The sequence below is a fragment of the Cavia porcellus genome, unplaced genomic scaffold (assembly GCF_034190915.1).
Source record: "Cavia porcellus strain 051 isolate PalLab524CR breed Dunkin Hartley unplaced genomic scaffold, mCavPor4.1 scaffold_13, whole genome shotgun sequence".
NCBI classification, from domain to species: Eukaryota; Metazoa; Chordata; class Mammalia; order Rodentia; family Caviidae; genus Cavia; species Cavia porcellus.
This window is the reverse complement of record NW_026947496.1, coordinates 59,068,412-59,084,272: the sequence shown is the minus strand read 5'-3', so window position 1 is coordinate 59,084,272 and position 15,861 is coordinate 59,068,412. Positions and strand designations below refer to the sequence as shown.

The 15,861-nt window shown below is 32.2% G+C and overlaps 1 protein-coding gene across 1 annotated transcript in view; it reads right to left on the bottom strand.

Moving 5' to 3' along the window:
• Nucleotides 1-15,861, bottom strand: part of Cntn6 (contactin 6) — a 312,209-nt gene that overhangs the window by 248,973 nt on the left and 47,375 nt on the right. Inside the window, exon 2 of the mRNA XM_063260270.1 lies at nt 5,534-5,669. Coding sequence (XP_063116340.1) covers nt 5,534-5,588 — 55 coding nt within the window. The 5' untranslated portion in view covers nt 5,589-5,669. The remainder of the gene's footprint in view (nt 1-5,533; nt 5,670-15,861) is intronic.

The following is a 15,861-nucleotide window of genomic DNA, read 5'->3' as shown; positions in this document are numbered from 1 at the left end:
TGTATAAGACATCTACATCTCTATTTATATACATGTCCATAGATAGGTAGTGTTCAACCCATAGCAAGTATACACATTCAAGTGGTATAAAAATAAATAAATCATTGCTATCTATGAGCCAAGTGTATTACAAATTACTACTATTTAAATGACATCATTTTATTAAAATAAAAAAGCAAAATTATTATATATAAATAAGAAATATTTCAGATGTTATGGATACTGAATGTCACAGAAATCACATTCTTTATGAGAAGTGATGGTTGCTATTACTCATTACTGACTCTCTAATTAGCTGTTGACCTTCTCTTCTGCTAAATTTAAGAATGGCAGAGCTTCTACTAACACTTTGGTTTAAAATATGCTATATAAGCTTGGATAATTGAAAAAACATATGACACATGATTCAGCTGATTACATACTTTCACTCTACTATACTATTTTTGTTTGTTTGTTTTGGTACCAGGAATTGAACACAAGACCTCATGCTTGCCAGGTAGGTGTTGTGCCACTAAGATTTCCAGCTCTTCTAAAAGACTTTAAATTCTACTTTGTTAACAGTATTATTTAACAATTATTTAAATGTCAATTTTAGGGATTTTTGAAGCTCAATATTGAAAGCCATCTAATTTTTGAGAGTTTCATATCAAAACATAATATTAGTTTTCTGTTACTATAACAAATATCTGAGATAATTAATTTTTCAAAAGAAAGGTTTATCTTGGCTCAGAGTTTTAGGTGCTCCAGTCCATGACCAGTTGATCCTGCTGCTGTTAGACTATGTTGAGTAGAGTATCATGGTGGAGACAAAACTGCTAAATTCATGGTCAGGCAAGGAAAGAGTAGGACAGCCATGGGCAGGGTCCCATGGTCCCCTTCAGGCCACTCTTCCACTGACCGGGAGGACCACTCACTAGGTCTCATTTCTTAACTGTTCCGTCACATTCTAATGGAGTCACTGCGGAGATGAAATCTTAGCCACAGAGACCTTTTGGAAGGGTTACTTAGGATACATACCACAGCATATGTTAAGGTGAAAGATTTTTAAAGAATTATAGTACATAATAGATAAGACTTGGCTTAGAATGTGGAAAATTTAACATTTAACCTCATTTGTAAACTTTAGGTTTTATTTGTATATAATATTCTCTTAGCAGCCAAATCCAATACTACATGATCGGTCAGTTTCTGCTTTATATCAATACAGATCTGTTCAACACATCATTACTAATCTGTTATGAAGAATAAAAAATATTGAAAATTAATTGTGCATTATCCACAAAGGAAAGTTATAATGAATGGTTTTCCATAATATATTAATATGATTCTCCAAACTATCTTATTAATATGTGCTTTTTTCTACACTTATTCATTTAGATAATTTAGAAAATTGGAACTAAAATAAACTTTCTGAGTTAAGTATCACACTTCTCAATGCTTGCTTTCTTCCAGGAAAAGATTGTGACTTTTTCATTACTTATTTTCAGCCTTCTTCCTTATTATTTATTGAGAACAATGAAAATTAATTGTCCCAGTTGAGCTGTATTGGTAACTCAACCTCAGAATAGTCAGTCATTTACAGTAACGACAAAAATTATAACCTGTTTATGTCAATATCTTTTCTGTTTCAAGGGGCAGAACCTTGAATGAAATTAGCGTAAAAAAGGGAAAAATACACATTACTGACTTGACTACTTCAAGGTCCCAAGGAAGAATTTTTTGTCCTGATTCAATGCTCATTTCATTGTCTCACAGTGGATCCTGCTCATCTTCACATTAGCTAGTGCATCACAAAAGGATTGCATCACTGCCATTTTATTTTAGCAAAAGCCAAGAGATTTGCTCAGATAAATATATATCTTGAACCAATCGGTATGGAAAGAATCTGTTGACTGATTGATCTTAACTCAAAGACTGACAGAAAAGAATGACTCCATATAAAAACTAAATTTTGTTATTACAAAAAGTGAAATGGAGGAAGTGTGAACAAAAAGACCAGGTGTCCTCTTACAGTATTTCCATGTTCTATTAGTTTACTCAGAGAGCAATTTATACTACCTCTTTACTGCAATTATTAAGTTACTTTCTTGTTCCCCTTCTTAGACTCAGACTGAGGAGGGCAGGACCACAGTCCTCTTACTGTTGAATATCAGCAGAAAGTTTGGTGCCTGGTAACATCTGTATCTATATCTATATATCTCTATCTCTATACATCTGTATCTATATTTCTGCTGAATGCTCTTCAATCTGAAAAACACCAAATTTGATTATTAATTGATATATAAAAACAGTGCAGAACACACCAGACTAAAACTATTGATCTCACAGAATTCAAGTAGAACATAGTTCGAATTTTGTAAATATTATTAAAACTCCGGCTCTATAATCCCAGCAGTGTCACATCATAACACAAGGGCAACAGAAAATGGATCCACCAGATTACAGTTTCCTAGAAGTTGCTGCATAACTAAACATATTCTACTTTGCAATAATATAAATAGGATCAACAACATTAAACTTTAGTGAGCAATTAATTAGTTTACTCAACAAATTTTTACTGAACTCTGAGTGACAAAAAGATACAATCCTTGTCATCTTGAAATTAAAAGGAAAACATAGTTTCCTGTGGCTTCTATGAAAAATTATCACAAGCTTTTTGGTATGAACAACACATATTTATTGTTTTTCTATCCAGAAGGTCAGAGGTCCAAAATAGGTTTCACAGGACCCAAACAAGGAGCTGGCAGGGGCATGCTCCCTGCATCAATCTTGTAGAGACCGTTGCCTCACCCTGCCCATCTTATAGAGCTCCCACGACCTGCACTCTGCAGCGCGTGGGCCCTTCTCCCGTCTTCATGCCCAGCAGTATGTGATCTTCCAATCGCGCCCTGCTCTGCCTTCACATTGGGTTCTCTCCTTTGTCAAATCCAGCTCTGCCTCTCTCTCATAAAGAGATGATGGGCTTATCCATCCATACTGCATCTATCCATAGTACAAGAAAATTTCCCTGTATCAACATCTTTAATCTTATCTGCAAGTCTATTTTATGATTTTATATAATATTCATAGTTTCCAAGAACAAGGATATAGGCATTGAGAGGTTCTCTTTTTTACCATCCCACTAATAAATAATTTTAATGTCTACAGTTAACATTTGTTTCTTAATTAGATGGCCTTTAGCCATTTAATTAATATTTAAAATATTAAAGTAGAACAAGTTTTTAAAAATTCAAATCCTCAAAAATATTTTAGAATCACTATTATATTATGCTTAGATTTTCACTGTAAATGGCCATAAGAAAAGTAATACCGAAATTGTAAAGTTAATTAAAGCAAAACAAAACACAAAAAAAGGTTGATAGTAAAAATCTTTAAATTTGTTTGGCATCCAGGGAGACAAAAATATATTAATATTTATTAGGGATTTATAATAGTAAAACTATAAAGGAGATAACACACAATTGTGAAAGAGTTGTTAGTCCTTCAAATGAATAAAATGTAAGTTTGGGACTAGCATACTATATAGAAGGAGAGAGATACCACGAAATCTTCTAACACAGCAACAGGTTAAAGAAACGTTCTCTTGTGTAAAACACTATCTACAGCATTTTTTTCCTCTGGGGTAGTGTTTAACTTACATTATATTATTTAAGCAAGTGTGGCTTGAAAATTTGACCCCAACTATTTTTTTACAAGGAAATTATGTACCAAGGATATATGATTATTTCTACCTTTAGAATAAAGCTACAGGACAGATTGAATCAAATCCAATTTAGGTAAATAAAAGTTAACAGAAGAGCTGAACTAATTCTTGGATTTGATATGTACTGTGGGAATAATAATGTTTCTTTAATTCAATGAACAAGGTCTTTAAGAGTTCCTATGCTAATTCAATAGACATATTTAAAGGGCAAAATGTTAATGTTGAATTTTGACAGAAAGCTGAAACTTAAGGGCAGACATAGAATTCATACTCACACATAATTTGTGTGAATCATTTTTATGATTCTGCTGTCTTTTCTTAACCCTATTACAAAAAGAAGACGTTATTACTTAACTGAAAATCTTTATGACACAGAGTTAGACGTGACATAAATCAAAACAATGTAATCACTCAGGATAAATATAACTGTAATACTTCCAGCTGCTGGATGCCCTAGCGATGCAAATACCTTAGCCTGCTGTTCTGATTCTTCTGATTGATTACAGAATATTTTATCACTCTTATAGCTTGCCATCTCTTAGGATTTTTATTAAATATATGTCTCCTACAATTACTCTTAAGATTGCTATTAAATGTATGTATCCTACAGACATGTTTCTGGCTTGCAAGCTATTATCTTTAAGCCTGTATTTATCACAATAATGCTTTGTTACAAATACATGAAAATATAACATGTAAATAGCAACCTCTCTTCATACCTAGAGAAAATCCAAATGATAGTAGGAGACGGGCTTTTCTAACAATTAGCTGATCTAAGCAAAGTCCATGCTCTGTAACATCTTAGGCAAGCATGAAGATTAAGGATAGAACTGTATGATTGGCATTGTAGTGGTTGATTATTTACAAAGTAGTCACTATTATTCCCTTTACTATTTGTATACTCCTTCATACTGTAACTATGCGACTGTCCTTTAAGAAGATGGAGCATATTTCCACATTTCTTTAGTATAGGTGGGTTTTGTGACTTCCAGTGATCAACATATGTGACAAAAAAGATATGGCAATGGTTCCAAGCCTTGGCATCAAGAGATACTGCACTCCTAGATTTCAGGAAACCTAAAGAGCAATTATGCAAAACAACCCATACTCAAAGAGGATGAAGTTCATTTGAATCAGAGTCACAGCAACCCAGTGATCTCTGAGGACATATTCTAGTTAGATCTCTGATAATTCTAGCAGATCATAGAGCCAGTGCACCTTAGCAAAACCCAAAATTAAGTGCAGGTCAGCACATCCTAAATTACCAGGATATAGGACTATTACTTAAATACATGGTTATTCATTATTTTGATCCAACTTGCCTTAGAGCAATTTACCACAAAGCAAAAATTAATGGATATATAGCTATTATTATATTAAATTAAAAAGAACATACTCTCTTTTTTGCAACTAAGGAAAGAATAAATTTCTAAGATTTTCCACCACTGTTCAACATCATCTTTTCCTGTATTTTCAGCATAGAATTTTATGAATTCTGAATGTATTTCCATTTTAGATTTTAAAGAGTTCACCATAAATTTATAAAAATGAATATTTACTGTTTACTGATGATATAATTTCATAACAATTTACTTTGTCATATGTGACACTGTATAAATATAATGTCAGTTTCTGATTAAAGCAGTATTTGATATATTTTTAAGGATCAAATCCTCTCTATGTTGCCCATAAAGTAACCTTCAAAAGTTTATCATGTAAGTCATTCAAGTAACATATGCATTATGCACTGTAAGTTTTATTTCGCATCAAGACAGAAATACAATGCCAATATATTTATCAAGCAAAATTCCTAATAATATAACTCTTTACCTGCATAAGAGTTTGTGAGTGGCAGCAGAATTACCAGTTTCCATAGCAACCTCATCTCCACTTGGTGAGGTCAAAAATTTCTTCCATATAATCAGCAGGTATAAAAAGTCTGTCTTCTAGTTTATATTTCAAGAGTCTGAAAGAAACAAAATTGTCATGAAATAACAAACCTATAGACATCATTTTGTTGGTATGTATATTGAGTATTAGGAATTGATTTTATTTAACATTGATAAAGCAATACAAATGACTACTTTTTACATATATATGCTTTTAAAAGTTTGGTTCATATTTTTATAATTTCAGTTCATGTCTCAAACATATATATGTTTACTATGATACTTGTTTCTAAAGAATTAGAAGGATTTTCAGGAAGGTATATCCTATAAGGATTAAAGTTTTAAGTACTTTAATTTTAAATTCAGTTATTTCCAAAATATTAATATTGAGACACTATACTAACCTCCAAAGTTTACTGCTTGCTTCTATTTCATTTTTAGTCATTAAGCATAAGTTATACTATTGTTCTATCATATACATAGATTTTCTAAATGCTTTGTCACTATTAATAAAACACTCATTAAGAATAAAATCATCTAGGTTATATTTGATAATATTTCACATTAAATTATAAAATCTTTTAGAAACTCCTACTTTAGTAAAAATGTTTGTCCTTACAACCTTGAGTAACTTTTGGAAGTATGTGGAATGAATTATAAAGTTAGTGATGAAATTTTGCAAATTTCTTATTTTAATTTTCCTTTCTTACGAGTATATGTTTGTGTTACATAATGCACGAATTCCTTGTGGAGAACTGAATATACATTTGATATCTATCTATCTATCTATCTATCTATCTATCTATCTATCTACCTATCGTCTTGATCTTTTTACTCCCTCTCCCGTTCCTCTTTTTATTCCCCATCCCTAGATTCCTTTTAAAAACCATATTTCTGCCTCTAGCTGCATTGTGACAACTTATATGAAAAACATGAACCAAATTCAACTTTTTAAATAAAATTTAATCTAAATACCTTCAAACTATAAACAAGGATAAAGTCACATGTAAAATAAATATATCCAGGACATTATAATATATTGAATGGATAATATCTTTCCAAAAATACACTTATTTTATATTTTTAATTCCCTTTCATACCACAGATGCTGTTTTAAATATATTATATTTACATCATATAATATATTATATATTATAAATCACTCTTGAATTCATCATTGTTCAACAAATATTGATTATATATATATATATATATATATATATATATATAAATATATATAATCTGTCAAGCTATTAGGTACTTATGGGTTACTGATGAATCTAAAATCATTTATCTGTCCTGTAGAATCTGTCTGTTTTGTCTTCTTTTGATGAAATAGCAAATGAAACAAAACTCATAAACAAATGAATAAACATCTTATACACAGGTAAGTAATTACATGTATTGCTGAGGATATAGCTCAGCAGCACAGTGCCCGCTGGCAAGTGCAAGGTCCTGAGTTTGATTTCCGGTACCAAAAATAAACAAATAAGCAAAATAAATAAATAAATAAATAAATAAACACTTGCACTAAGAGTAATAATGAAATACTTTATAAAGGAAAAAATTGAGACCTATGAGATTTATAGAGTGCGATGCAGGTAGCATTTCTCTCTCTGCTGAAGTTTAAAGTAAGAGCAGCCCTTCAGAAGGCAAAGAGTACATGCACAAAAATGAAGAGAGCGCCTCAAGGACTGACACAAGGATGAAGGAGTGATGGAACTGGCATTCTGCACAAAGAGAATGTGCATGCCTGGTCTCAAGGCAGACTGACTCTGAATCTTTGAAGACCTAAAAAGTCCAGTTTGATATTCAAAGAGGTAAAGCAGAAGGAAGAGAAAGAGTCAAATATGTAAGACCTAAAGTCTGTAAGAATGGATACTGTAATTTCAGATTATAATTGAGGATTTTATGTAGGGCAAGATCAAGATTTCATTTACATATTTGGCTGCTGTTCAGAAAGGAAGGGTAGGAGGAACTGCTACAGTTATACCAATAAATTAAAGGCTACTTTTGTAGTTTAAGAAAGGGATGATAATAGTTTTTAACTAAAGTAGTGGTTTTGAAAAGTTTAAATCTCTGTATACTTTTCTGCCTCTAATCTTTGTTTTTTCTATTTGAATACTGCCACCAATTATTTCTTCTTAAAAAGACTCAGTTCAAAAATGCCATCTAAAATTTTGAATCACTCTTCATTGCATAAAGACTAAAACTCCTTGGATGGGTATTCAACATCATCTATAAACTATCCTTTTTGCAACTAGTTACTGACAAAGTTCTCCAGGAATATTATCTTCTTCCTATTCATTCAGCACACAAGTCACAGGTCATTTTGTTTGCTGATACTGTTTCATTTGTAGAGGGTCTACGCCTTTTTATTTTTTATTTTAAAGAAAAATAAACATAATAAAGAAACGAGTTTCAAAACAGGTTAGTAGGACAGTTAAAATAATTAATAAATTGAACGTTGCTATCTTCATAGTAGTAATTCGGAGTACAAGATATAGGCATGATATCTTGTCCAAACAATATTCTCACACAACTTTATCTTTAATAAACTATGAGAAGCTAATTATATATATATATATATATATATATATATATATATAATTTATTTTCCGTTTTTTTCCTTTCCTTTTCCCCCATCACAGTTTGTCTTTTCTTTTGAACAATTTCTTCCCAATTCACAGTTTCTATTGTACATTTCAGGTCCCATTACTTGTTCAGTTTTTCACTGTAGTGAGACAATACAGTATTTACACATATGATTGTTATTTATTTCACTTGTGAGTATGGTCTCGAGTTGCATCCATTTACCTATAAAAGTCTCTGGTTTACCTATCTTTATGTCGCAGTAGTACTCCATTATATATTAAAACAACAACAACAAAAGCATCTTTTTTGTCTCTCAGTTGATGGGCATCTAGATTGTTTCTAAGATTTAGCAATTGCAATATTGCTTTGAAGTCTTACAATGCTTTCATTCGTTTAAGTGGTTTTATTCTGTTTTGTTTGATTTTATCATGTGTGATGGTATGAACACCTATTTTGAAGACAATGAGACATTATGTTAGCCATTGCTGATTTCCTATCATCTTGTTTTGAAGTCTTAACATGCTTCTGTTGTTCTCTTTTGACTGGTTCTATACTCTTGTGTTTTATATGATTTTATTATGTGTGATGATATGGACAACTTTTTGAGACAAATGAGACATTATAGTAGCTATTGTTCATTTCTTGTTGTCTGGTTTTGAAGTCTTATAATGATTTCATTCTTTATAATGGTTTTATACTGTTTTGTTATGTTTGATATTACTGTGAGTGAAGGTATGGTCAACTATTTGGAAGAGATATTATGATAGCCACTGTTGATGTCCCGTTGTCTTGTTGTGAAATGCTGTGTTGCTTGCATTGTTCTGTTCTGATTTGTTTTGTTCTGTTTTCTTTTATTTTGTTATCTTTAAAAATAAAAATAAATAAATAAATAAAAAGATTTAGCAATTACAAATTGTATTGCTATAAACATGGGTGTACATATATCATTGTGATATGATGTTTTTAATTTTTATGGGAAGATACCCAGAAGGGGAACAGCTGGTTCAAATTGGATCTCTAATTCTAGTTTTTAAAGGAATTTCCACATTGATTTACACAGTAATTGCACCAATCTGCACTCCCACCAACAGTGAAGAAAGATTTCTTTTTTGTCACAGACCCTAGAGCATTTGCTATTGGTCGAGTTTTTTTATGATAGCCATACTTCTTGGGGTGAGGTGGAATTTCAGTGCTGTTTTAATTTGAATCTCTTGAATGACCAATGATATTTAACATTTTTTCATGTATTTATTTTCCATTTATATTTCTTCTTCTAAAGAGTATATATTCTTACATTGCTTTTCTTTGTTTCATCTTGTAGCTGTATGACCGACATCTTTCATTTCCTGATCACTAGTTCTATCCTTTCTTCATTCAGTCTGCTGTATATATTTTCAATGGAGTTTCTAATCCCTTGCCTTTCTGTTTGGACCTTTTTCACAGACTGCATTTCTTGTCTATTTTGGAATTCGTGGTTTCCATTATTTTCCTGAACTCCCCTATTTGCTTATCTGTGTTTGCTTTATTGTCTTTTATTTTGATAGTTATTTCTTTTTCCACCTTAGAAATTATTTTTTCTATGGCATCATACATTTGCTTTTCTCACTTGTGCTGATATCATTTCAGAGAGTTCCATTTCCTGGCCTCTGATTTCCTCTATTTGTTTGTATTCTGGATTTGTGTGGCTTTGCTCACTGTTTGGGGTTGCATTTTGCTTTCTTGTTTTGTCATTTTCTATTTTGTTTTGTTTTCTGTTTTTGCTGGTAGGTTTCTGATGTTAGTGAGCTTTATCACTGAGATCAAGGCTTTCCTAGGAGGTACTTGTTCCTTAGGATGTCTCCTCTGTCCTGGGGCAGTGGAGGAAGGGCAGAGTGTGGACTCACACTTTGCTCCCCTGCACAGCTGTGCCCAAGTCTGTGTCTTCTTAAAAGCTGCATAATCATAATATGACCATACGTTGTGGTTTTCCCAGTGTAGTTTTTCTTTATTTAAATATTCTGACAGAATTTTAATAGGCCTTTTACCAAAAAAGTCCCAGCTTATATAATAAAGGGCATGATGGAACATTTAAGAGGTAGTTACCATGTTTTTCCCTACCTGATAAACTTGTCCTTTTCCTGTGTTAAAATTTCTGTGACTTGCTTTGAAGAACCACTTTCCTGTATTTCCCTGGTCCGCATAATTAGAGTGATATTTTCCATCTCTTTGGTGGAAGGAAAACTTGGACTTCATGATAGGTTTTCTGTTAATTATATATCAATCCCCTTGGCTTTAATACTTTATAAAAGGATGAGTGTATTATTTTAGTTAAATCTATGACAATCAAAGTCAGAAACTTTGTCAGCACTAAAATTAGAGTATAAACATCCCATCATTATAATATTATCATGTTAACCTATTTAAGACATGTTTTCATGATCCAGCTTGAAACTGTGACTAAACGTTCTCATATCCCCTTTGCGAGTGGTTTAATAAAACTTTATTCCAAATATTTCTCTCATTATTCTCTAAAAATCTTGTGTTAATATATGCATACATATAATTGCCAGAGGCCACCACATATCTAATGACCCCAGAAAACATTGTTTTCTTCCTTAGGCTGGCAAGTTATTCAGCATACAGAGTACCAAACAAGTCAGCGAGGATTAGTAACCTATTTTTCTTGCCATACACACATCCTTTCCAACAGTGCCAGCTTGCTGTTTTTCTATCCCTTAAAAAAAAAAAAAATCTCCCACGTAGCCTTCTTTCATTTGGAACTGTAGAAAATAGTTCTCCCTTTAATAAATGTAAGTGTCACTTTAATTTGTTCTGACACATAAAGATCTTCTAATTGTGTTGGGGATGTAGCTCAGTGATAAGTGTTTGCCTAGCTTGTGCAAGGACATGGAATCAACCCACAGCACCGCCAACACACAAACCACCAAGAGCCTATCATCATTTCTGTTATCATAGAAACATGAAGCAGTCAACCATGTGTAAAACCCTGGAACTCAAATGTGTGAGACAATCAAATCTATTTTCACTTAATCCTAGTTGTGTTACATTTTGTTCACTGTAACCCAAAACAATGTGGCGGTACCTTTATTCTTTATTCTGAATATATTTGAAATTTTCCTAAATACTGTTTAGTAAATCCCTCGAGACATGCATTTATCAGTGGTTCCATCATATGCCAGAGTTTTCATACTTTACTTCAAGAATCAACATTACGTGCCACACTTGCTCATAATACTTGGTGTGATGTTAATGCAGATATCTTATGCAGTAGTATGAGCTGGGGTTGGATTTGACACTGTTTAGTAACATGGGCTTGGCTTGTATATGACAGTTTTATTTTCTGGGCAAAAAGGCTGAACTGACAATTAGAGATTTTGCTTCTACTATTACCTTTCTCTTAACCAGCTGAGTAGTATTAGATGATTCATTTACCTTCATTTTCACCATCAGTTTACTCCTTTTAAAGTTAGTAAGCTTGGCTTAGAAATCATCTTTGTATTTCTTCAATCCCCAACATTCTAATGCTGCTCAGTTGAACCCAGTGTTCAATTCCTAAGCAAATATTGATTGCTTAGCATCTGATTGTTTATCTGCATACTGTAATGAGGACAAAGCCCAAAAGATATTTTATTTGGCATTATTTTTAAAGCGAGCTGAAGTAGCTTATATTTATTCATCAGTTACCATTTATAAAAGTTTAAATTGCCTGAAGAAGAAGAATATTCTGGCTCAAAAAAAAAATCCCGATAAGAAAAATCTGGTTATTTACTCTCGGTATACTAGGCTAGAAATATTCAGTGGGTAAACTTCATGCTGATCAATGATTTGTAAAAGAGCTCAAGGTTCTTGGAGTCAAAATGGGCATTAGAACTTGAGGTGAAAATGGGTTAATAAAAGGTTACTTATAAACAAAACTTAAAAGAACTTTTAGAAGCTCTAAAATAGTTTTATAAACATATCAGCAAAATTTTTATTTACATGAGATTTATAGACCATACAATCTTTTAAATGGTATTTTGTCCCACAGAAGTGTACTGCTAAATTTATTGTTCTGTTATTCTTGGGTGAACTTAATTTCCTATATATGTTCACTTTTGATTATGAATCATATATGTTAAGTTTTTTCCTTGATGGAATTTCTTAGTACAAAAGTAACATACTTCAAAAATGAGTATGTACAGATCCACAATCCAATGCAATTAAAAATTTTCTGAAAGTTGAAATGTACATATAAGTATGGGAGGAAAACATCTGAAAACAATGTATGGTAGATTATAACATTCATCCAACTTAGTATAAATATTTGTATACTTCTGCTAAAATTAAAATTCTGATTGGTGATGGAACAGTGCCTATGGTGTGTATGACATAAGAATATACCGTACACATACAGTACCATATATATAAATATTCAAATAAAGTATGTGAATGTACATGCCTACACATAGACAAAGATACGCACCCACACAAATGTACATTTGTACTGCCAGAAGCCCCGGGAGCAAATTAGGTCTATTGTCCACCTTTGTAAATACTTTCATTAGACTTCACTATGCTTTTTGATGTATGTATTTTATATGACTTATTTTGTGCTACAAAGGCAGAGTTGAGTAGTTCTGTCAAGACTGTACACAGCCTGAAAAACTAAAAAGATTTAGTATTAGACCTTTTATGGATTTAGAATTTTGGGGATTTTCTTTCCTGATCCCTCTAAAATACATTCAAGTATAAGCATCTCAGTACAAATATTCAGCATTTTTTAAAATCCCCTTTATTCATACAATGTTTATGCCCCCAAAATACAATGTGTTAAGTAAAAAAATATGGAATCTTGTATACTCATTTAGGCTCACATTATGAATCCTATTTTAATATGAACTCTTTTAACCATGTATTATAGACCTCTATCTGATCCCAAAGGATAAATATGATTTATTTATTTATTTATTTATTTATTTATTTATTTATTTTTGTCTTTTTCCTTTTTTTATTGGTACCAGGGATCATACTCACGACTGCCTGCTTGCAAGGCAGGTGCTTATGCCGCTGAGCTAAATCCCCAGCCCCTGATAAATATGATTTAAGAAATTATTTATGTGACAGAAAAGTCATACCCAAAGCTAACGTACTTAACTTGGACAGCACCAATGTTTTCTTTATTTGGATCAAAATAATCACTTGTGTATAAAAAACAAAAACTGTCTCTCTGTCTATCTCCTGGCTCTAAATTCATCTATCAGTGTACATGTGCACAATATCCAGAAAAACCAAGGATGAGCACTGGAATTCAAATAATAGCTAGATATAAAATAACACAGTGATTCTGAGAGATTATTTTCATGCTAAACTACAGTATGCCCAGTAAATATAAGAAAAGAAGAAAGCAATCAAAATGAAAGAGATGGCACCTCTCTTTTTTAAAAAAAAGAGTTTTTAAACTTTTCTTTGTAATGAAAACTAGGGTAATGCTCTTTACTGAACAATCAAGGTTGATGTGCATACATAGCTCTATAACAAATCTTTGAAAGGGGCTCAAAATTATTCTTGTTGGTACCCATGAACTACACTTAAAAAAGTATGAGGAATATCAAATACCCCTTAAAATATCACATTGTATGATGGGAGGCAGAAATGGAAAATTCTTAATGTCCATTTCTCTCAGTACCTAACTTCTGAAGATAATTCTAGCTGGCACTAATTCAGGGAATGAGAAATATGTATATTAACACACAGTTAATGAAACTCTCAAGGTCAATTTAAAATCATATCATATCCTTAGTTTCTTTGAACAATTTTAAGAGTTAAATGAAGGAAAAACAACCAGTAAATGGCTTTGTTTTTTACACTGAGTTAAGAACAAAAGAATGTGCAATAAGTGAATATAATTTAGAATGTGACCCTCTTCTAATCATGACATACTTGTGTTACTTTCATATATCTGGAAAACTTCATGACAAGTGTGTGCCTCCTATTGAAGGCTTTAATTTTTCCCAATTTATAACAACACTGTTTTGGCATTAAAGAATTTCATGGATCAAGATCCATTTTCAGATGGCATGTTCATCATCAGAACAAATGTCCTCAGCACTAATTATCCTTTCGTTTTTAATTGACCAGTTAATTAACTGCACCAGATAAATTAAAAATCTCCAATTCACTTAATTAAGGTGGCTCCATTGTTTTATTTCAGTATAATAAAAATCCACTGAAGGAAGAGAAGATTCTTAAAAAAACTTGAGAACAGAATTCCAACCTCAGCATTCAGAGTTATTTACTATCAACCTAAATCAATAATAAATTAAAATGTAAAATATTTATGAACTGAAAAAATCTGATATAGACTAGAAAATCTCAACTATCACTAAGTCTAGCAAAGTAGTAAGATAAATTGTTCCATCACAGTCTTTGTTTTCAGAATATAACACTATCAGTTTGATGATTGTTATGTTAAGCTCTCAAAATAGATACTCATAATAGATAATTCATGAGTAGAAAGTTATAATACAGTATATTTAATGTGATCACAGGAAAAGCATTAGCACTTAGAGAAAACATGATTATGTGTTAAGTTGTTAACAACAAGAAATAAATGCAAATGTGTTTGTTATGGTAATAAACTTATTTCTACATTTTTTTATCAGGAAACCAATATATACAATTTAGTTTAGTGATCAATACAGTCTTGTTCATATGCCTTTTGCTTGAGGCCATGAAGTCTCACTGAAAGAGACCAGTGTTAAGAAATGTTTTTTGAGGCTACTGAATAATACTTCCAATGAATTTCTGCCTTGAAATGCACTATCAATATGCAGATGATGTAGTCTTGCCTTTTAGTTTCAGAGCTGTGAAAACCAAAGCATAGCAGAGATTAACGGTTGTCACAACTCTGTTCAAAACCAAATAAAACCCAAGACTTGAATGCTCACCTACCACTGAAGGTTCTCTTTACTCTGTCCTCATCCTGATCTGTGACATCCAACCTCTCTTGAGTACCTATTTCTCTGTCTGCAAACTTCATGTAATTACATGTCACAGACCTACTCTTGGTACTTATAGTATGTTAATAAGAATAGAGATCTATAGCAACTTACACTGCATTGATCAGCTTTTTGTCACTGAGCCAAACTACTACTTAAAACAAAAAAAGGTTTACTTTAAGTCACAGTTTCAGAGGTTTCAGTTCATGGCAGCCAGATTCATGGCAGAAATATTATGAAAAAGGGACACAGCAAAGAAAAGGTGCTTCCTTTGTGTCAGCCCCGAAGCATAGAGAAAGCAGATGAGCCAGAAGAAAGACACAGATTCAAAATCATGCCCCTAGTGATCTTCCTCCAACCAGGGACCACCTCCTAACAGGCCATTCAGCTATGAATTCATTCATGCTTCATCCCCTGATGAGGTCAACATTCTCATATTCAAGCACCACTCCAGACCCCATATCTAAACACCAGGAATCAAGTCCTCAGTACAGGAATTTTGAGGGAAATATTCACATCTAAAGCACAGCAGACACTGTTATAGTTTAGAGGATTTATAATTTTGACCTTTCATTTCTTAAAAACGTGATAAGAAATACTGGTTCAGGCAAATCTCAGACACATTATACATAAGGACACACTATAGGTAAGGAGAATAAAACGACATAGTTCTAGTACTTTATCAGGAGTCAGTGGG